Source organism: Aphelocoma coerulescens, chromosome 11 (assembly GCF_041296385.1).
Source record: "Aphelocoma coerulescens isolate FSJ_1873_10779 chromosome 11, UR_Acoe_1.0, whole genome shotgun sequence".
NCBI lineage: Eukaryota > Metazoa > Chordata > Aves > Passeriformes > Corvidae > Aphelocoma > Aphelocoma coerulescens.
Window position 1 is genome coordinate 11,061,555 of NC_091025.1, and position 23,544 is coordinate 11,085,098.

General features: G+C 35.7%; 1 protein-coding gene across 9 annotated transcripts in view; it reads right to left on the reverse strand.

Moving 5' to 3' along the window:
- Positions 1-23,544, reverse strand: part of FTO (FTO alpha-ketoglutarate dependent dioxygenase) — a 330,070-nt gene that overhangs the window by 262,896 nt on the left and 43,630 nt on the right. For all 9 annotated transcript variants that reach the window (XR_011154586.1, XR_011154585.1, XM_069027336.1 and 6 more), the window contains exons 3-6: positions 20,921-21,578; positions 12,813-12,956; positions 5,245-5,324; positions 4,835-4,978 (exon numbers count right to left, since the gene is read on the reverse strand). Coding sequence is in view for 7 of the 9 variants with exons in the window: in XM_069027336.1 (XP_068883437.1) it covers positions 4,835-4,978; positions 5,245-5,324; positions 12,813-12,956; positions 20,921-21,578 (1,026 nt within the window). In the remaining 2 variants the exon portion in view is untranslated. The remainder of the gene's footprint in view (positions 1-4,834; positions 4,979-5,244; positions 5,325-12,812; positions 12,957-20,920; positions 21,579-23,544) is intronic.

Sequence of the window (23,544 nt, forward strand, 5' to 3'; positions counted from 1 at the left end):
TTTGGTAAAAAAAAGTAAAGAAATCAGTATGTGCAGCTTTGGGAAAGCTGAGTGTATCATTATTCAGTTGGAATTTTGAGAACTTTTTTTTTCTCTCTCTCTCCACTTCTTCTTTTTGTGTTTTTTTTGGCCTCTACCACGTGATATCTGGAAAACAGGTTCCATGAAATTAATCATGAGGCCATTAATCAATGAAAAAAAAACCTTTTTACTAAAATCAATGTTAAAATATGTCTCATCATAGGTCTATTTCAGTCAATCTGATTTTTAACTAGTCATATTGATTTGCTACAATAATCTATGTAATTTCACTCTAACTGCAATCGGGCCTATTAGCCAAAATTTAAATGTATCTTGATCCTATACACAATATATATAATTTGCCATACAAGAGCTGCTTTTTAGGTCTAAGACAAAGTATAGCAACAAGCTAATTCATTTTCTGCAGGATTAGCTGGTCTCATCAGAGGTCAGTGTGTACCTAATTGCAACAAGAGGCTGTTAAATGATGTGGACTGTCATCTAATAAAGCTATGAAACTCTGCTCTGCATTCATCTCACAGCATCTCTGTTTAGCTCTAACCTGGGTTAATAAATTGGGGTTGGGGAGAAAAACAAGGTTTCAGCCTCCAAGGCGGCCACCAATCTGCTTGACAAGTGACTGCTCTGAACTATGACCTCTGAACAGGTAATTGTTGATTCTGAGAAAGAAAATTAACTTGATGAGGCAAGAGTGACATGATTTCTCTCTGTAATAACTTTTTCTGTAGCAGGAACTCACTGCTCTTGGCTTCTCTCCTCCCATGCACAGGAGAAGCTGTATCAGTAAAAAAAACTTTCAACACTAAATACTGTAGAGACACAGAAAGCTCATTTCTAGCCTTATTGGCACAGAAGTTACAGAACATTCATCTTCTGTGACAAAACTCTCAGGTTAACAGCTCTTGCTAAGGATTTTGTCAAAGAGTTTTAATTTGGAGACTCCCATACATGAGAACTAACTTCAGTTATCATTAGAAAACATTTTACATGACTGAAGAGGACACAGCTTAAACATATTTACATATAAAAATATATAGACTGAGTATCTGAGGAATAATTTTCATCTTCTGATTTTCACTTATGACTTATATCTGTGCAAGTAAGCTCAGAATCAGGCCTCGTATGTCTAATCTCAACATATTTTCAGATTGTCCTTTCAGCAATGATTAAAGGCCAATTTTAGGTTATTGTTAATACTGGGTAGTAAAAGGCCAACAGTAGCATCTAACATCTTGTGAGGCAATGCTCCTCAGTCAATTATTTAAAAGTACTGGTTATTAAATGCCACACATGTAGGTGATCTGTATTTTCTCTCTGCCATACTAGTCAGCCACCAACCATGCTGTCAGCTCACTGTAATGTGCTAAAACATACCATCCTTCCTTTGGCTGCCTACACCTCTTCCTTTCTCATCAGTGACCTCAGTGTCTAACACCACATCCCTTCAACTCAGTTAGCCCAGGCTTTCTACCTCCCTGTGCACTCTCCAAGCTCCATTTATCTACTGCTGCCATAAAAACAGGTTTGTTGTAGGCAAAAGTGACTGTACCTCACAAGCAGCAGGGCAACCAATTCAGTCTCTAACCATGGTAATCAGGATCTGATTATCACAGACGAGCAAATACCCTGATGAGAACGAACCCCTACCTTTCAAAATTGAGTACTTTGAAACCTGACATATTTTCAACACAATCCCATGACACTAAGAAGACTTCCTCTAGTGTTTTACTACACTGAGAACATCTGAGCATTAGTTTGGTGTTGGCAAATACAGAAGCCTTGAAAGTACCTCACACAACATGAACTATTAGCAGATTTTGCATTAGTCAGAGCAAGAAAAATTTTCTTTGAAATGGGAAGAACAGGTTGGTGAAAATCTTTTCTGCAGATTTATTTTTATATGTATGGGTATTTACATGATCTGTCCAGCAGTATTTAGTTCCTTTAAAAATAATTTAGATGCCAATGGTTTTTCCTGGGTGTAGCTCTGTTTGGACGTACTCAGCAGCTGTATACATTTTGGAAAGCCAAGTGGAGGAAAGTAGTAGTAGGAGCAAGAGGTTGCCATTCAGAGAATTGTGCAAGATCATTTCTTTCAGGACAAATTATTCCTGACCAAACAACAATCTGATTGTGACTGTGTGAGTTGTCAGGCTATTGTACTCCACAGCTGCCAGGTAACTACATCTGCTCACCCTGCTACACCCCTGCCACTGAAGTATTTGTTCATACTGCAAGCCCACAAGCTACTCAGACAAGCTGCACGTGAACACCCTTAATTAAGGTTATCTTTACTTAACAACTACAAAGTACACACTGGGAGCGAAGTGACTCACACATCTAACACACAGCACATACCTTGCAATTACTCAGATATTCCTTTGAAGGCTGTTTTAGTGGGGGAGACCATGACAACAAAGCTAGGTTTAAAGAAATATTAAACTTCCACCTGGCTGCCCGCTAGAGATGTGAAAATCCTCCAGGTTAGCATCTTACTTTTTCAACAGGAATACCTCTGTCAGGACATCCAAGACAGGGCCCTGACAAATGAACTCTGGGAAATCTAACATCAAGTAAGGACATCCCCCAGATACTCTTTTAGAGGTTTCTCTGCCCACCACAAAATTGGAAAAAACCGAAGTCTCCACCTATGCTTCAGATCCTCAGTTCAAACACATTTTATCAGCACAAGTCAATTTTCCTGCCCAGGAGTACAAAAGTGAAGGCACAGAATCATTCCTCATTCTTTCAGACCCACTCTTAGGCTTTTTCCCTCGAGCAGACACAGATAATTCATCCAGGCCTCATTAGGCAGAGCAGTTAATTTCAGCACAGACTGTGAATCTGCTAAACTACTGTATTTTAGCTTGGTACTGTGATGGTTCTGTTCTGGTTAATGTTCTCTGATGACTGCTTTGGAGGCACCAGCAGGGGGGTAAAAAGAATGAACCCATAGCATTTCAGGAAGATAAAGAACCAAGAAGAATGGCTGCATCTAGTTATAAGAGTTAAACTGAAGAACTTCAGTTATGACAATATTTTAAAATAAAATACAACAGTATCATCACCTCTAGATACTATCTCATTTCAAGCTCATGATCTCTGGTTCAGAGGAAGAGAAAAAAATCACAAGGAGGTTTATAAATAGCACAGAAAGCTGTATATCAGAAATACCCAGGCAAAACTGGGAAATTTGGTGGCAGTTCTCCATTAATCCTATGGAGATTTGGATTTTTCTGCTATTTTGATTTTGCATTAAAAATTGCTAACAAACTAAGAGTCAAATGAAAGGCTCATTTTCATAAGTAAGCAGTTTGATTTTTTGAAGACACAAAACAGTCTCTTGCTCTTCCACCTGCCTGATAAAGTTTGAACCTAAAACCTGTATTAGTGCCTGAAAAGACAAAGATTTATCATGCAGAATGAAAGAAGGTAGGAAGCTTTTATATTCAAGAAAAGTTGCATTAGCTTCACAGGTCTTTATATTTTCAGCTCAGTGATGTTTGAAAAAGAAACAGGCATTTACCACAGAGATAAGCCTCTAGAAATTTTGTCTACTTGTGCAGCAATAAATGAAAATTAAGTAGCACTCTAACAGCAAGTGAAGACTTGACCCTGGGATAAAAAATAATAAAAAAGAATAGAAAATAGGTGGATGGGTAGTCTCTTTTCAAATTAAATATAGGTCCAATGTATCTACTAAGTGCACAATATGTACAAGTTAAACAAGGATTGCTGTTACAGTATATCCCATATGTGTAACAGGAAACATCCCTGTATGTCACATTGCAAAATTATTCAGGTGACTGCAAACACCAGGGGCTACTCTCTCACCTGATGTAAACAGCACATGGCTTTGATGTTAAAGGACCCGTGCAAATTTACACCAGCTGTGCCTGTGGCCCTTGCTGTGCAAACCACATATGCGTGTAGTTTTATGGACTGAGCCTGATTAATGTTTTGTAAACCCCTGCATGCATCAGACTTCTTTAAATTGCCCTAGGAGCTGTTTTGGTAAAAGTCAAGGGCGCAAATCTTTTGCCAACATTATGCTCCATTTTACCCAGTGTAAACACAATACAGATAAAAATGTGTTCTACAAAGTCTCAGTAGCACTACACAATATTATATTCCTCAGCAGACAGCAATTTAAACATTTTATATGCATTCTAATTTGAGTGAAAATGACCTATGTACAGCTTCTAATTTATCTTAGTAGAAATACAGCACAGGTCCAAGCACAAAAGCACTGCCAGCTTCAGTGGAATCCTGTCAAAGTGCATTAACACACTTGCATCTTTTGTAGAACTAAATGACCTGCTTAAGTATGTTCCTCACAATTATGTCCAGTGTATTTTCTTCAGAACATACTTTAGAGCCCATACTCACAATTGTGCCACCCATAGCATTATGCAAAAACCTGGTTCAACACAAACCAGGAAGGAATAACTAAAAAATTTTACCTGCTCTTTCCCTCTAATCCCTTCTCTCTCTTCCTTTCTGTTAGACAAGTGCTAGAGTAGTCTGTTTGTCCACCACAGTCAGTTCTGGTGCAATATTTTGTGAAACTTCTCTTACTTTACCAGCAGAGGGATCTTAAGAAGGGAAAATGGAAACTTCCACGATAATCCGAATTACTGCACCCAAGTAAAAAAAGTCATAAAAGCCACATTGCCAACTGGTACAAAGCACTGCCTTTTAAGCAGCTGAACACACTTAATTGCCATTAACTCCATGAGGAGACTGCATTGCTCAGACCTGGCTGAAGTATTTTCAGTGCAGATCATCTCACCTCGTTATGTATTTCTTCTACTTGCTTCACAACTGCAGCTTCCAGTGATTTCAAAGACAAAGCCATTGAATCAGAATCAGTCTGTAAATTCTGGAGTGCCAGTTCACATTGTCCAAGTATGTATTCCAATGTTCCTCTTGAAGACTATAAAGACACAATAAAAACTTATATATAGCCAGTTCAGAAAATATGTATTTCTCAACTATATTTCATCAGCAATCCACGAGTTGTGGTGCAGCACATTCTCAATTCACATCTGATAAGCCTACCTGGGAGTTAAGGCCAACTACCAATACAGAACCAAGTGTACATGAACCACAATTCTGGGTACAACACCACAGTGCTGCATATATGGCACCAGGATATTGGTTTCACGAGGGACCAAACAGTGAAACACTTCTGGTACTTACATCTGCCACCCTGTGAGTTGAGCTGAACCGAGGTGATAAACCAGCCAGAACACAGTGCTGATGTGTCATATTGAGATCATCTAGGGATAGATTAGAAAACCTTAAGTACAGGGAAAAAATTATACTTAATGAAAGTTAATCTGGTTGAATATGAATTAAGTACAGTACTTTTTTTGCTTTAATGCTTAGAGAATTCATAGCTCCAATGTGTTGCAGAGCACAATAACTATTCACCATCCTAGAGTCAGAAATACTTCTACTTACACTAGTTTTCTCCAAATTTATACAGTGTAGAAGTGACATTTTCCCACCTCTTATGGGGAAAGTTCAACTAAATACATTAATTCCTCCAAAGCTGAGGATCACTCAACAGACTACTTGGAAGTTACAATCTCTTTCCCAAAAATCTCTAAAAAATACTGATTTTTTTTTTTTTTTAAAGGAAGAAAAGAACCCCCATACACATTACTTCACCTTTTTAACTGACACCCAAATCTGTTCAAAGAACTGTCTCCAAAGTAACTTTTTTGTGATTTCCTTGTAGCTTGCCAGAGGACTGACATGGACTCCAGTTCACGAACTGGCAAACAAACAACCCTGGAGATTGAACCTATTTGGTTGCCATCAAGAATTTCATCAAAATTATTGTAACTGAAGAATGCCTGAACTCTGAAAAATCAGCACTTTTAAGGAGACTTATTCCTCTGGAAAAGTTCAGACTAGATCTAATAACAATGCTCACATTTATGTTGAAAGCCATTCATGAAGTGCTTTCAATTCAAATGAATTGTTGAATTCAATTCAATTCAATTCAATTTTGTTCTTGAAGTCAGGCTGCTCTCTCAACCTTAAGACATTCAGGAAAATTTATCAAAAATTTGTGTAAAATCACTCCTGGGATGCAGTTTTGTATGGCATAGAAAGAGATTTAAAAAGTCATACAAAACTAGGTGACCTGATGAGTCACCAAGAAAAAAATCATCATAGACAAAATTAGAAGAGAAGAGGAATAGGGACCTACAAAGATGTCAGTTAACCAGGAGTCTGTATTTTTAGTAAGATTTATTCTTTCAGGGAACCAGCATGACGAGAAATTATCAAGCTTCATATAAAAACTATTTCTCTTTAAGAGATCAATATTTGCAAACCTGAAGCCTGATATCCCAAATTCCTACTAATTTTTGAAAACACTCTTCTGACCATAATAACGAGACTATCATATGGAACAGAATACAGTGTGTAAGGCTTCACTGTATCCTTTATTACTGGAAAAAATACATGGTCTAAAACTTCTATTTTGCCTTGCAGCAAGTCTGAAGCTTTAAAACTGAAGAAGTCTAGTAAATAAGAAATCAGAAAAATTACTTAAGCTATCCTAGTTGTACAGTGTCTTTTTATGAATTTTACAAGCATTTATTAACATATTCAAGACAGCAGAGAGCATGATAAACTTGAAAAAAATTAAAAATAAAAATCAGAAAAATAATTTATACAAGAAGTAGCAGACAAGTGTTAAAAACAGGACTGAATTTGCACTGAGATGGTTGATGGGAGGTTTATTTTCTGTTTGCATGAGGTTTGCAGAGAGCTGCAGTTGAAAAGCTTGAGGAAAATGCTACAAAACATAAAAAAAGAACTTATGAAAAAACTATTTCCTATAGAAACACATGAGAGTAAATTGCACAGAACCCAGCCTTGCAAGGGCCACAGAACATTATCTTCTCTGGACATCGCAATATGTATATATCACAATCACTTTTAACAAGAATTGTGTCCAAAAAACAAACTTAAACACTTCCACTTCCCCTTTCAGTGACCACTCATTGTGGTGTGTTTTATGTAGCAAACATAGAATTAGACTTATTGCATTTTGATTTGCACCTTTATACAAAACTCTGGCAAATCTTTCATTGTAGAGCTCCACCCTGGAATTGCTTCAAACTGTCCGTAATCCTTTAAAAATCTCAGAAAGAAGCCTGTAATTTTAATTTAAGAGTTTACAATTAATCTAAAATTCTAATTGTACAAAAATAGTTGAGGCTTCATTGATTGCATGTCTCAAAGCATATTAAAAACTACATTTAAAAGACTAAAGTCTTAAAAGATTGTTGTAAAGATTTACTTTCTTTTTCTACTAAATATATATTAACTGAAAAGAAAAAACACTCTTTGTTAAATTGGCTATTGTCCATCTGGCATTAAAAGCTTTTATTCAGATACAGAACACTACACCCAGATTACTATTTTGGTTTTAGAGCCAAACCAAAGCTGTTTCATTCCTTGGTCACCCATGTTGGAAGTACCACAGTGCTCTCATGGGGTTCAGTAAAAAACAACACATAAGGAGTCAGTGTCAGTATTACATGACTCAGCACTGACCCGTGAGGTCTGGAAAACCAAAACAGTGCCTCTTCAGTATAGAATGCAGACTATTATTCTCTATGTGGGACCCCCTTACCAGGTAAAACTTCTCAGTGATTTCCCTGTTATTTACAGATAGCAGAGACATTTTGGCATCTGGATGTTGCACATTCAATTTTTAATTGTGGGGGCAAGTTCACATTATACATCTGTCTCTCCCTCCACTATACCGACATTCAGGGCTTTTGCCTCGTTTTCTCAAAATACACAGAAAGTCAGCACAGTCCTCTCCTCTCTGCTTCAAACTACTGCCAGTTCCTCCCTTTCCTCTCAGATCCTGTTCTCAGTCCCTGCCCCTGCTCTGTCCTTTCTGGGCTTTCTTCTGACAAGTGAATTACCTTGGCTCCACCAGCAGCACTGAGAGCCCTGTGCTTACACAGCCTTTGTCAAAAGAACAGACAGATGGATATGTCTGTGTACAAACACTGAAATAACACACATATACTTAACTCTCATTCTACTACTGAACTAATTATCAGTGAGCTGAGGAGCCAAAGCACTGTGGGAAGAATGACTATACCCATGGCTCTGCAGACAATTGCAACGTAACAAATACGAGGTAGAAAGGCAAGAAATTCTTAGCCAATCCTTAGAGGAGTGGGGGATAAAGGCCCTAAACTTATTACTTGGAGGTAAAGTATTTCCCAGGAAAACACAAACCACAACGAAAAATGGCTCCCAGAATTACCAATAGGGGTTTCTACAGTCTTTTCTATCTTCTCTCAAGTGTTCCTCCTGAACTTTTTAGACAGTTGTCTTTTATGTATTTCAGGAGACAAATAAAAGGTACAGTGGTGCTTAAAGCACTGGCAAAATCTTTGATATTCTAACCACCACAAGTATCTACAAACAAAAGCGAAATGGACTTTTGCTATTAATTTTCTTAACTACCATTAACAAAAAAAAAATTTTCTTTTTAACCATATTACAGTGCAATTTTCAATGCAGTAAAATACTTTTCCACACTTTCCAATTTTACTTGCATCCAACTGCACACAACACTTTAACAGGAGAAAATTGAATAAAATGAATTTTACTGCAGGTGTATCAACAAAAGCACCAGGAAGGCATATCTCCTTCCCTAAGACATTATGGGTCAATAGAATACTCCTTTCATAACAGAAAGCTAGAGGGATGATCTTTCTGGAATTAAGAAATATTTTTAGTTTTTAAACAAGAAAACCATCATAAATAAAATAGAATTAATTAAAAGTCTAAAACATAATGAATTTAAAAGAAGTATGTCAGTGATTTGTCAAACTTCATGATCAAAGTTAGGTAATGACAAATACATTTCTGGAGTTCTAAGTCTTAGTAGTAGGGAATACACCATTTGGATTAAATGTGGACTCAAAAAAAAAGGGGGGATGAAAAACTCCAACACATTCAAGATGCTAGAGAGCAAAGAGGGTTCAAGTTAGTTTGTGAAAATAGAAGCAGATTAAATATCTAGAAATAGTTTAATGAGTCACTATATACATGTGGAAGTGTTTCCATTAAATACTTATCTTTAACCACAAGCCAACCTCTGCAATGTGTGCAACCTACTTCTGGTTGGTTATGAAAATAATTTTTTGATGCTTCTCAAACGATAATTTGCTGGGAGGGGGGAGTGGTATAAGACTCAAAGTTCATCTTCATGCTGTTTTAAAACCCTAACCTTCAAGCAAGAGCTTGATCTATGGGAAACAGCTGCAGAAAAGTAAATCTGCCTTTGAAAGAGTCCAGAATGTATTTTTGTTAAGTATGTTTTGAAGTCATGGTAGGAAAATTAGTGAAAATTGTAAATCTCCTTGCAAATCTGGTCATGTCTAACTCAAAGATTAGGGGAAAAATTCCAATCTAATAGTAGGACCATGACAAGCCTAGTTAAGCATGCTCTAGGACAGAGCAGATGGGGCCCTTTGCTCACCTCCACGCGTTTTGGATTTATTGCATGCACCCAACACGTTTCATATTAGACACCCCTTGACTGTGTACTTGAGACAGCAGGGTTCAGCGTGCACTTCCTCTGCAGACCAATATATTATTCGAAATTGAGCTAAAGTGTTTCCGTTTCTTGAGTGATACAAAGTTTAGATTTGAATTTTTAGGCAGCAGACTTGTAGCCATTCACCACTTTTTTCTTCATACTAAGAAAAGCTTAAAAAAAAAATTAAAAAAAATCTGGCTTACTGAAAGTAATTTAGAGTTTTTGTTGGTTTTGCTTACAAAAATACATTTATATTATTGTAATAGCTTAATAGGAGAATGGATTTGATCACCTTATGTTAAGTATTAGCATACATGTAAATTATGGATCATGATTTCATCTGAAGAGGGCTGCTGAGAAGGAAGATGCAAATTTAAATTTTAAGACATTTTACTAGATTTCTCCCCAGAATAACAAAAACCATTTATAAAGCTAATGAAGAGAGGAAGAGAAACATTATTAAATGTCTAGTAGAAATGCAACAAAAAAACCCTGGTTTTCTTTTTACTTTGCTATACCCATTGATCTTGATTTACAAGTTACTGTAATTGCACGTTACTATAAGAAATATCCAGTTACCACTTTCTTATCTAGATTTGTGCGTACCATAGGAAATACTCATGGTATTACAGGTACAGGAATTGATAGGATCTGACTTTTAAATTATAAGCAACATATTGAATGTGATGTTTCAGCATTTTACAACATTCATACAAAGCAGTAACACTACACCATTCCAACAACTGGAAGAACAGATCTACAGAGTGGCTGAGTTTTGTGTTAGAGTGGATGGATCAGTGGTGGGCAGAACCAATCCTACCAGTCCTATCAAGCAGTCCCTGTACATGAACCACCACCTGCTGCAGGACTCTTCATGTTCTATTTTCTAGATGTTTTGCATACTGCTGCCACTGCTTTTAACATAAGGCCAGTAAGAGGACTCTGCTTACTGAAAGGAGGTTCTGGAATACAGTATGTACAAAAGTGTAAGAAAAATCTTTTTTTTTTTTCTTTTTTTTATTGCCAAGTTTCTTTTTTTACAGAGTTTTCATATTTTATCTTCTAGATGGCATCCTCAAGATGCCCACTTTTAAAAGTTAGTGCAAAAAATCTGGACAGTAAAAAATACGCTAGAACTATATATATTCCCTTATATTGTCTTTCACTCAAAGTCAAAATGATAAAGGCAGTTCTGCTATACAAAGAAACCTAATAAAAGGGCCATTTTGAGAATACCCTCTAATACTATTTAGGAGAGTAATTTTTTTTCCAAGTAATTTAAAAGAAACACAAAGACTATGGAAATGCAGAAGAGATTAACAAAACACCTGGCCTACAGAGCTCAAGTCTGTAGCTCTTCAAAAGTATTAATAAGAAAGTGATTTACACATCATCTTCAAAAGAATGTTTAATATATCCTTTGTTTCCATCTAAACATGCTTGTGATGTTACTCATTAAATAAACTAACTTTCTGATCTACCCTTCATATAGAATCCCTGAAAATACTTTAGTTACTCTATAAATTCCACTAGGGAATAAAAAACACCCTTATGATCTGGTAACTCAATCAACTACAATCTTCAGTATTTTGCAATAAAAATACTAAAGTTAGTCCCCTTCTTTTATTAAATACCTTCTGAACCTGTTGGCCAGCACAGCTCTATATGCTCAAAGTTTCCAGTCAGGAAGGATTAGATAAGAAGTTTACTTGATGCCCTAACTGCTATTGCACAAAAACAGATTACTAATAACCTTTCTAGGAATGTTTAGCTGCCATTTAAACTTCACTTTCATTGTCCCTCTTTCCCTCTAGACTTCTACTTTGAACCCTTACAAATACAGAAAAGGGAGGCACATCCAGACCAATCTGCCAAAGGATCTCACATCTTAACACTTGATCTTTCCAAGTCTGAACATACTTCAGAGCACAATTAGTCCAGTACTTTTACACAAGATACTACCCTGATGACAGTGCACAAGATTTGATGACTAAGAACAAGGAATGGTACATGGCTTTTATGATGGCTTATAAATGTATTGGTTTTAGTATATAAACTGTGAAAGGTAAAGTTCAAACGACTGTTCTGCCCATAAAGTTGGGAGTGTACAAGTCATTCTAGGGACATTCCACAGAATACCTCCTTCCAAGTCACAAACACGTAAGTAGGGAGTTCTGCAAGTGCTCTCAGTCTTCAAAGATGATGTCTGTCAAGCCAAGACACTAAACAGGCAAACATCATGTTGTCAGAGGCCTTGTTCTTGTTTTTGTGTGATTTATAACTAAATTTATTTTAACAAAAATGATAACCAAGAGAAACACAAGCCAAAAGAGAAAGCAACAGATTTTGTGTCAACAAACCTTAGCAACAGTTCTCGCTTCATTTCTTTCAATGGATAAACCTTAGCACATGAGCTCAGCTGCTCAAGCAAATTAACTCAATTTAATTTTCTTTTTTTAATCCTCTACGCTTGAGACATTGAGACTCGTTCTTGGAGTAAGACAGCTCTGTTCATTATGATCTTAGTATAATCCCACTGCTAGAAAATAGCATGTCTGAATATAGACATGGAAAAGTGTAGCAGGAGGAGAGAAGTGTCATGTATAAAATTGGTACTGTAAAACTAATAAAATATCCACAGGTTGGCATAATGATTGAAACCTCAAGAACCACGGTACCAGAAAACTTTAAGACATTTATTCACATCTTACATAATACAGGAGCCACTTAATAAGCCAAGCTGAAGAACAGAAATTTATTTGTTGAACATGAGAGATGCTCAGAAAAACTGCATTAAGAATACAAAAAACTTCTAGAAATACAAAGATGGGACAGATACAGCACAACTTCTTTCATGATCTGGGGCAATTCTGCTTATGGTCTGAAGCCTGACTTGGACTAGTAGTTCTGACTGCATAACAGACAGAAAAGGTGAAAAAAGGGTATTTCTTTCTTAGCTGTGAAGTGAAAGCAACATTAAGAAAAAAAAGTTCCCTAGAATACTCTGTAAGTAGGCAGGGTAGGAGGAGTTTATTATATACTCCAGATAGATTTCATGTCTTTCTAAATAAGGAAATTCCTTAACTGGAAGGAAGGTATGGTAACTAATTTTAACATAAATGTAATTTTCTCTATTTTCAACAGGAAGTTCAACTTCTTAGTCCTTAAAAATTACCAAGCATTAAGTAGATGTCTCCTTGGTGAAGTGGTATTGCTAATCCAGGTGTCTCTATGTCCCAGGCTACCTTCAAGCCTACGTGCCAAACAGCTGGGTCTCTTCCCTTCAGTTCTTGTTCATTGCATTCTTCTATGGCTGAATCTTGAGAGAGAGAGTGAGAGACCACAAAAATGAGAGAACAGGTAAGAATCATAAACACAGATTCTGGTTTAGACTTAAAGATACCCCATATTGGTACAATCTTAATAGGCTTAAAGATTCTATAATCTCAATTTTCTATAATCATCATCTCCAAATTCAAAATCGGTAAAAGAAAAAAAACAAGCCATATGAGATCAAGAACTGTTTTGCAACCAACGTTACCAAGATGAAAAGTTTATGTTAACTACCAAGCAAAGGCTAATCAAGTCAAGGCTTGTAATGGACTCAAGGTTTTCTGAAATTCTCAAGCACATGTAAGGGGAGTTTTAGTTAAGCTTCACTCAATTTAGTTTTTTTCATTACTAAAACTATAAGCATGGAAAAAAAAAATGCAGCAACGCTGATATAACACTAGATAACTTCTGAAAGAATTTCAAGTCAAACTGCCAAAGCATTTTAGGAACAATTTCATTTGTTTATGTACTTGCAATTTCACCAAATCTTGATCTGAGGCAAAGTAAGGTGAAATAATGGTTACAAAACACAGTCTAGACCAGCAAAGCAAATCTTGGAACCATCTTTGTCATTCTTTTCTCAAAATTACTAGTCAAACATGCTAGATAACATGTGCAAGAGCCAATGAAGCTTCAATACATTTGTCACAACACTTTTCTTATCATTAAGCAACATGAACATGTTGAGCTTGGGGAAAAAATAATCCACTGCATAGAAATAGTATTTAGAGCTTAATCCCTCAGAACTGTTTTCATAAGCTTACTTCACTGCAGTATAAATTGAAAGATACAGTCAGCATTTATAACAAGGTATTTGGGAGCTATGGTGTAACAGTTTTACAGCTAAAGTAACAGTGCATTTTGACAGAGGAAGGATGAAATTTTAATAAGCAGTTGGCACAAAACAGCAGTGAACAGTTAGAAATTAACTATGTACCATGCCCAATTCTTACTTACAACTTAGTAACTGTGTCCATTTCACTGTCCACTTGAAACATGCTTTCATATAATGATTTTTAAAACTTTCGTCTAAATTTAATTATAGAAGAAAAATATTAAAGATGTATAGCTCTTATTTTACGAGGCACACACAAAGTGTGACCACAAACTCACACTTTTAAAATATTCATGTCATTCACCTCCCATGGTTACTGCAGGTTGTTTGGCTGGGGGCAGTCTTTAGAAAATTAAGACAATTAACTTATTAACTACTATGTCAATTAAATATTGTCTAAATTCAGGAAGCAGAGAGACAAAGCCTATTAAAGAGTCAATCTAAATGTTCTTAAGTGAAAATTCTTACAGTCCCTAAGTTCACTCCCTTCAATGCTGCAGTTCTCATCCAACTGAAGCTCTGGCTTGGGAGCAGCTCTAGGCCCCTCCATCAAGGAGCACACAAATGAGAAAACAAGAGCTAACAAATACTCAGAAAAATCAATACTAAACTCTTCAAGGGGCTTTCATATTTTCTACCCTGCTCAGATAAATTGTAACTTAATTTAAGAAAAATGTTTTCTGAAAACTGCAAATAGGATGGCTTTCAAGGCATTTTTAATGCAATACATCATGGATATTATAAAAAGAAGTAACCTTTCTGGGTTAACTCTCTCTGTTATGCTGCTTTCCCATTCACTTTGGCAGCAGCACTGTTCACAATATGGCACCAATAAAATATAGAACTACAATCAGAGACAGCAATTTCAATCAAAGTTTCCTGGGGTCTCCTCATAAATCCAGCACCTTTGGAATGTGCTCGTTAAAATGACTTATTTTTTGCAGTTTGATAAATTTTTTATTGCTTAAGTACTGAGTTCAAATACAGCTCACAGTCTCCTTTTCTCTATATTCTCAATTATTGCACCTTATAATTATCAGCAGCAATTGAAACTGATTGCTCCTACCATGTTATTTTGGTAACAAATGGAAGCAAGCTGCTACTTGCTTTTAAATGCAAGCTACCCTGAAAGCAAGAGCAAGGGGAAAAAAAGACACCTTAACATTTGCGGCATATCCCTAGGTAGCACTGACAAACTTCTACATAAAAAGAAGTTGTTATTAAATTCTTTATGACACCTCAGGAATGACTGAATGCTGCATATTTATTGACATAATTACAATTCCCATTTAAGTGAAAACATTTGGATGCATCTAAATCATAAATATTTGAGAATAAATCATGTGGATGTTGTACATACCCATCACCTTAAGAGCAAAAACTTATTTTGTAGTAAGCCATACAGAAATGGTCAAATATACAAGTATTTAATGGAAGGATAACAAAACTATGTGCAAATTTGAATTCTGGTCAGCAGAGATTTACAGACTTGGGCCTGCAAGAAACCTTTAAGCTGGCATCCCAAATAAAATGGTGTAATGAAGTAAAAAGCTTACCACAACATAACAACAATACCTCATCAAACCTGTAATTATGGGAGAACCATGAAAGAGAGAATGTAGCTGCAGAAAATTGGCCACAACATTATGCTTTTAACTAGACAGCTCAAATTTCAGAGATGTTCCAGCACTAAGATCTAATCTTATCAGGTTTGGGTCATGGTTAGGTTCAGAACAATATGAAACTCATTTTCCTGGAACTACTTTGGTTATTGTTCCACAGCACAGAAAGTAAAAGCTTTGAAAGGTTTCTTTGCTATTTGGCTACAAAATCTTCCCGAGTTTGAGACTTTTTTGATGCTCTGAAACCTAAATGATCCTATTCAAGTAAAACTGAATGCCAAATTATATCCTAAATGTAATCTTACACACTATTTCTTAAGACAATAATCACTGCCAACACATTGCTAAGAACAAGGACTGCAAGCATTTACTTTCACATTAAATCCAACTGACCATTGTTATATTATTTTTTTACAGATTGATTGATTTTTTCTAGAATGTAAAAAATATATACAAATTATCAGTGCCTTTCAATACCAATTTATATATGTCACATGCAAGAAGTAAAAGAAGCAGAACATGTTTTGCTTCTCAGCAGCTGATGGGAAAGAATAAGTATCTATCCAGAGTTATTTCCTCTACCTCGTTACTGAAAAGCCATAGTGTAAGAGGTTAAACTCTATTAACATTTAAATTTTTCTTCCAACTGACATTCACAAAACCAAAAATCATAAGATTTTGTCAACAATGTTCTTATCAATTCATGTTTGGAAAGCTGTATCCAAATAGATCAGGGACAAAAGCACTAGAATATGACCAAAGAATACTGTGTCATCCCTCCATTTCTGAAGGAGAGGCTGTATTTGATCCAATCAGTGAGAACATGTTTACAAGAAACCCCACAACCTACAACAGTCTTTTCAAGTGATGATTTCTTTGTAGACAACAGGGATTCAAATCTATTACTGTGAAAGTAAGTGGATCACTAAAAATTTGTGACTCTCAAAACACAATTCCAACTGGCCAGATGCGACAGGTTAGAGCCATGACCATTTCATGCACTTACTTTTAAAGAAATGAGTAACACAAAATTTTCTACATACCATTTCTGTTATTTCAACAAGCAATATTTCTATTATATTATTGACATTAGAAATTATTCCAATCCTTCAAAAAACATCTACTCCATGACTTTTATCCATTAAGGAGTACATAAAGAGGGTTATTGGTCAACTACAAAGTTAGATTGACTTAAATTCTGAACAACTTTTGTAGTTTCGGGATTTTTTTTAACATGGTGAGGAAACATACATCTGTAGTGCATCTCAATTATTTTTATTCTCAATTAAATGAAACAGCCATCATTAGGCTATGTGCCAGGATGTTGCTTCCATACAAGCAGCATTTCACAAAAGAAACAAGCACAAAAAGTCTTTCAAGATCAGTCATCAACTAACAGTAAGTTTGTTAAACCTTTTAACATTACCTTGTCAGCAGACAGAGCCAGTTGTTTAGAAGTTGCAGAGCTAAACAGCAAATAGGCCTTACAGCAAGAAGACAAACTAGATATGGTAAAGAATCTAGAGAAAACTACTTATACAACCTCTAACAGAGTCTGTGGGAAATCCAGGTAAGAGAAAGACGGACACACTTCTAGTGTTTACATTTTTTTCCATCTCCTGTAAGTTAGTAACTGAAACAAGTCTCTACTTCAAAGAACATCTTTAGAACCAACTAGTGCTCTGCTACGTAATAAAACTTCCTACAAAACTCACAATGACCTGATGGAAATCTGGTCATTAGGAACTTTTCATGGAAAAAATCCAATTTTTGAAAACGCCTTTATTCTGCTGGATTGAAATTCACTTTTATAACTGCAGCAGGAAATAAATATGGGTTATTAGCTTACTATATTAAAATCCTGAACAATTTTTTTACCTTCATGTTCTCAGGTGGTAGGGTATTTGTAAGCTAATGTGCTATTAAAAATGCTGAATTGGTCAAAATTTGAAATTCCTGTTCCTTGACACATTCTGAAACGTAAATTAATTCTGAATAGTGTTAGTGGCAGTATAATAGAACACACATTCTGTAAAATGCATTCAGTTCTGCATATGCACCACTCCCACTCATGCACTTCCATGCAGCATACACACTAACAGGAAACCTCTCAAACTTTTATGAGGCCCTATTCTCATCACTTGACAATCTACTCTTAACCTAATGTAATGTAAGTAAAAGCATCAAGCAAAATGTTTACCTTATTTTGTTGTTAGAAATGTACTTCATTTGAAGTTGCTTTGAAAGAGTTTTACACTGGAAACAAGAAAATAAACACTGATGCCAATTAGAATACCAGCTTGCTCCAATATCTTTATGTTGATGTCTAAATTTCTTTTCTGGCATATTGAAAACTGTTTCTACTCCAATTAATACTGATCAAAGTTTCAAACATGAAATTTTCATTATGGCATCAAACAATGAAAAGATAAACAAGAAAACAAGTTGTTTCAATTACAGTAGTATTTGTTTTAATGCTATTTAATCCAATAAGTAGGTACAAAACAAATACTGATATAAAAATGTAAATGAAAGTAAAAAGAAAACCATAAAAGCTGAGTTGTGCATCTCTAAACAGTCTGACAGAGCTGCCATAACTTGACTCCAAGGGCTCCTGCTGCTCAAAATCTGACAGCCTGGGGATTCTGCATTTGTAGCAGGGTAGTTCAGCACCAGCCATGGAGCTCTGGAAGCCTGAGCCTCCACATGCTAAAGGCTGCCACAGAGCCTCAGTGCTCGGAGCACCTCAGAGATCTGAGGAACTGCGAGCTGACAAAACAAATGTGCAAAACCTGGCAGAAAAGAGAAACAAGCCAGTTCCAGCAAATTTCAACGTGCTTTATTTCTGTTTGCATTTTCCACAGAATCACTGTTTTCTCCCAGGAAATTACTAATCCAGTATATCTACATCTTTTAAAGGAAAAACAGTTCCATCAAAAAAATTCTGATAACATCTACTCTTTTGATTATATATCCTGTAATGAGTCTGTGACAGTCTTTTTACACTACACTGAGAATTCAATGCTAATTCAATACTAAATTAATTAATGGAGTAAGTAATAATAAAAGTTATCAGCATAAAATTAAATATGTTTATGGAAAATAAGAGAAGTCAAGACATGATTCTACAAAGATATAAGAATATTCTTCAAAAAGATGTTGAGAACCTCATGTTTCAGAGTTATGGAGACCTGGCAAGGATATAGGAAATATCGAAAGTCTTTTTGAACTGCAGAAAACCATCACAACATTGACATTATAGAGAACTGGAAAGAATAATAATATAAACATTGATGAGCTTATAACCACCAGCATTGGAAAGCTGTAAACAGAAAATCAGAAAAGCAAAAAGACAATCTATTTCTCTAAAATCAAATCTTCTTGGATGTCCTGGGTACAAAACATTAACACATACAAATATTTACTGTCACTTCAACTACAAAACCATATTCCCAAGCTATAAATAGGTTTCATTTCCTCCAGTTTATGAATAAGCAGGTCATGGCTTCAAGGATATACAATGACAACCACACCCTGAACACAGAGATGGGAGTGAACTGCTTGCACATAGAGCTGTACTGCAGGACATTTCTCCATGATGCTTCATAGCCATGTCAGGCACCTGAAACTCCCTCTAAAGCTCAAGAACTCAACCTGAGCAATGCAAACCCAGCAAAATTTTAAGTAGTGACTTTTATTTATTTTTTTTTAATGTAAATGATAGAACAATCAATTTATTTACTAGAAAGATGCTGGTTTCTTTGTTTTCATGTCTATTGCCAAACCTTTCTGAAAAAAATACAAACTTTTAATTGTAAGCATATTTATGAGAAAAGACCTTGTATTTGGAAAAAACATTAATTGTACATAAACATCCAAATAATTTTTAGTCTAAATATATAAAATATTTCTGTCTACCCACATCAATCAAATCTTCTACAGAATTTGCAGTGGTTTTAAAACACCATAATTTTTACTTATTCAACTTGCTGAATAAAAGAAACAAAATCAACTGACAAGTTATGAATAAACATAGCAGCTTTCATTTTTGTTAATTTATAGCTCTCTGAACATAAAGTGACTCACTTTTTTCCCCTCTCCATAAGCAAACTTTCTGTTAAAGTAAAAAAGTTTTAAGCATACTACAATAAATCCTCATACACAGTATTATTACTTTAAGTTCATGTTTAGGTTTCTTTAACTTAAAATCCTACTGAAAAAATATTTCTCTACAGTACTACTGAAAAAAATCCTATCACATCTACTTGACACCATTGACAAATAGGACATAAAGAAGTTCACGAAGAAAATTACACTTTTATCTGTCAGGAAATCTCTTCTACTCAGTTTGCTAAGCCAGATGATATTTTATATAGAGGAAAATACAAATAAAGAAATTCAGCTGTATATTAAGTAAAAAAGTGACCCAGAGTTTCAAAACTAGTAACAAAGACAAGAAGAGAATGCACATGGGAGTATAAAGTATTATTTTTATATCACAGTCTTTAGTCAAAACCAACTGAAGTCAACGTGAATTCTTCCCATGTTCTAAAGCAAACCTCACAGGACTTTTGGAAGAAAAAAAATCCCTTGTCAATTATGAAACATAATGGAACATTTGCAAATTCAAGATCAACTGTCTAAATTCTAATCTTATGTTTGCAAAACTGAGAGTCATTTAAACAAAAATCCAAGCCTTTGTTCAAGTATTGTTGGGAACAAAACAAACAAAAAATCCTCATGTCTGCTCTTAAATAATGATAAAAATGGGACAGGTACTTTAAACTAAAAATGAAATATTTAATGACGACTCAACTGCACTTTTACCACCACCACCCCCAAAACACTGTACACAAGTGGTTTTAAAATAAGCAAGAGCCTGCAAAGTCTGTCAGACAACAGTTGTTTTAATGCAAAGTGTCCCCCCTTCCCAGTTAGGGAGATGTTGGCAACTCCTCCATAAAACATGCATTAACACTGCAGCATGCCTAGACAAAATGCATATACTTCTAAGTAAATACAGTGATACTTTTATCCAAAACCAACTGAAAATGATCTTTCCAAAGAAAGAAGAGTAGTAAAATCAGAATAAAGAACAGCAAGTCTGTGTGTGATAAATAACACTATAAAAACGGTGATCTCAACTACAATGAAACATTTTACAGGATAGAAAACATGCACATGCATTAACCTGAGAAAGGTATTTGAAAGATTTTGATTTCCTGGCTCTTAGTCAGGGAGTTAATTATACCAATTTTTAAATCTACTTAGAGAACAACTGCTAAGCCAGCTGCAGTAAACACAGGTATTTTGTACAGGTTTTAGTGGAAATAAAGATAAGGCTTAAATACAAAAGGTACCACAATGCATTCAGAAGCACGTGACAAGTCTAGACCAGCATGCAGGTGTGCTTATGTACATACACACAAGGGAACAGAGGACAGCTTCAGGGATTTCAGATATTCTTGCAACTGTTCAAGTCCCATCACTCACCTTCACAGCTGTAACTGTACACAGCCACCACTGACCTTTCCACCAGATTCTCGTCGTGGTGCCAGCTCACTGCCATGTTCCCCATTCCAAAGTAAGGTTCTTGTTTCAAGTACAGCATTTGTAGCGGATCCATATAATTTAATAAAGTCAAGTTATAAGATGTTCTGTTCTTTAGACTTCTGTCATCCTCTGGTACACAAACACCAATTTGAACTTTTGAAACAGACCCTTGCTCTGTAAGAGAAGTAGCAAAACTTTGCTCCCTATCTATTACAGTAGTATCTTTAATTTCTTTGGTCTCAAACAAATTTTGTCCTTGTAATGCCTTGACTGCTTCAATATGCAAGTAGTCATTAAGTCTCATTAATGCTTTACAAGCATCATGTATTTGAGGATTGCAATATTTTATATCATAACCTTCAGTAGGCCAAGGAACTGTAAATAATCTTGTGTTCAAGTACTTGTAAGTGCATCCTGGGTTTCCAATTAAAATACGAGACACTGGAGTAAGAAAGTCTTTTCCTTTGATCCTTACAAGATCTTGGAAGAAACAGTTGTGTTCTCGCAAGGTCAGAAAGCTTTCTTGTACCATTTGATGGAGCTCTTCAGGTACTGTATCAGATTTCCTGAAAATCAGCTTGGAATACTTGGTCTTCCACTAAAGGAGAAAAAAACCCGAACAACAAAAATAGGAAAATAATTATTCTTTTTACAGGAGTCAAGATATTTCAAGACAAGGCAAAGCTGTCAAGTTAACACACATGAGTCTAGAATGTGGTGAAGAAATAGATGCCAGCACTTGTTACTTTTTTCTCATATTTCAGTATATTGCACAAACTGTGCATATGTATCACTGGCTTCAGCCAGAGAATATAAGCAGGGTAAATCTCCAAATAAATAAACAGGAAGACTCTAGAAGAACTCAGTAGAACATATAGCTCGTCTGATGAATCTGTAGATAATGCTGCCTTTAAGTATATAAACAATAGAATATCGAGCAGTAAGAAAGTGATTCTTCTTCTTGCAATGGTTGCAAAGACCATTCTGTTTCAATCTGATGTACAGAAATCTAGAGGGTGACGTGATGAATAGTTTTATATAGCAATACTTTTCAGGGAAAAAATAACAAAATCAAAACGTAAATTTTCAAAAAATGCGCTGCTAACATTCTGGTCCTTTCTATTTTTACTTTCCTTAGTGTCTGCCAATCAGCTCTCCTGTTTTACATAAAAGCTCTCTTTTGATAACAGAAAATGTCCAAACTTATTTTCCTCCCCAGCTCCCTACCTGTAATATCCTTTTTCCTCATATCCTCTTGTGACCACACCAGCTTTGGTATCAGCTGGAGTTCAGAATCCAGCCGTGTGTGGAGGCAACAACTCCCAGTAAGGTATAACACTGTTAATCAGCAGCTTCTTGCTTTGTATGCACAACAGTGGTTCCCACTCCAGGAAGGCTTGGATAATTTTATTTTGTTAATCTGGTTTTCTAAGGAAGTGAGTATCACATAATCACACTTTTTATTGGTTGCCTGTAAGTCTGCTTTAACTACTGCTGAGACTGTTTGGCAAACTGGAAAAAGGTTAGAGAATAAGTGCTTAAGAAGAGTGAGTTCTTATGTATTTCATTAAAATTAATAGATAAATAATAGAAACAGATGCAAACTAGTGCCCCCAGTAAGGGAAGGGTGGTAATGTGAGCGTATCAGGTATCAATTAGCACTTGTGAAGCTCCCAAGCACTCACCACACCTATTTCCTTTTGTCCAAAAATTAATCACTAGTCTAGATAAAAGGTAGATACTGATGGTGATGTGGGGACACATATTAAGGTAAACTGAAATCTGAAGGCATTAGGCAATGGGGCAAGAGCACATGGATGCACAAAACTGACCTGTCAAAACTTTTACTAGTCTAATAGCTTATGTTCAAAGTGCTTTTAAAGAGACAAATAAAGTCACAAGCACAAAGCACCACACTGACCTACAATCCATCTGTGAGCTCCTTCTGGTACAACTCAAACCCACTTTACTAGTACTATCTACTTCCAAGTCTCATTCAAACCCGTCTTTCAGGAAATTAATTTTAAAATCCAAAGAACGTGCCCTTAAAAAACACAAACCAGGCAGTTAGTATGCACATTTTCCACTGCATGAAAACAGACTTTTGCATCATAATGCACTGTTATCCTACAACACTGAAGAGCTGGCTTTATAGGATCATTTGTTTCTACTAAAAGGGGGAACATAAAAGGAAGCCTATTTTAAAAATAATGATTACACATAATAAATCTTGGTTTATCTATAAACCTCACCACCATTCCTTGTGAAATTTTTACAGTGAAGCTAACTCCTTTTCTTTATACATTCTTATGGTTCCAAAAACTAGCTTCCTAGAGAGAGGAAAAAAACCCTGTAACAGTATCTATAGATAATAATTTCTGACAATTGTATTTACATGCTTAGCTTCAAACACCAAAGCTTCAAAACAGTTCCAGATCTGTGTGAAGGTCTCTCTACAATCCCAGAACAGTGGATCCCAGCTCTCATTCAAAGAAATGAATTCAAACTTGATAAACTAAGTTCACCTGAGCTTGTCAAAAGCCTGAAATGATTCCCTTAGAGGT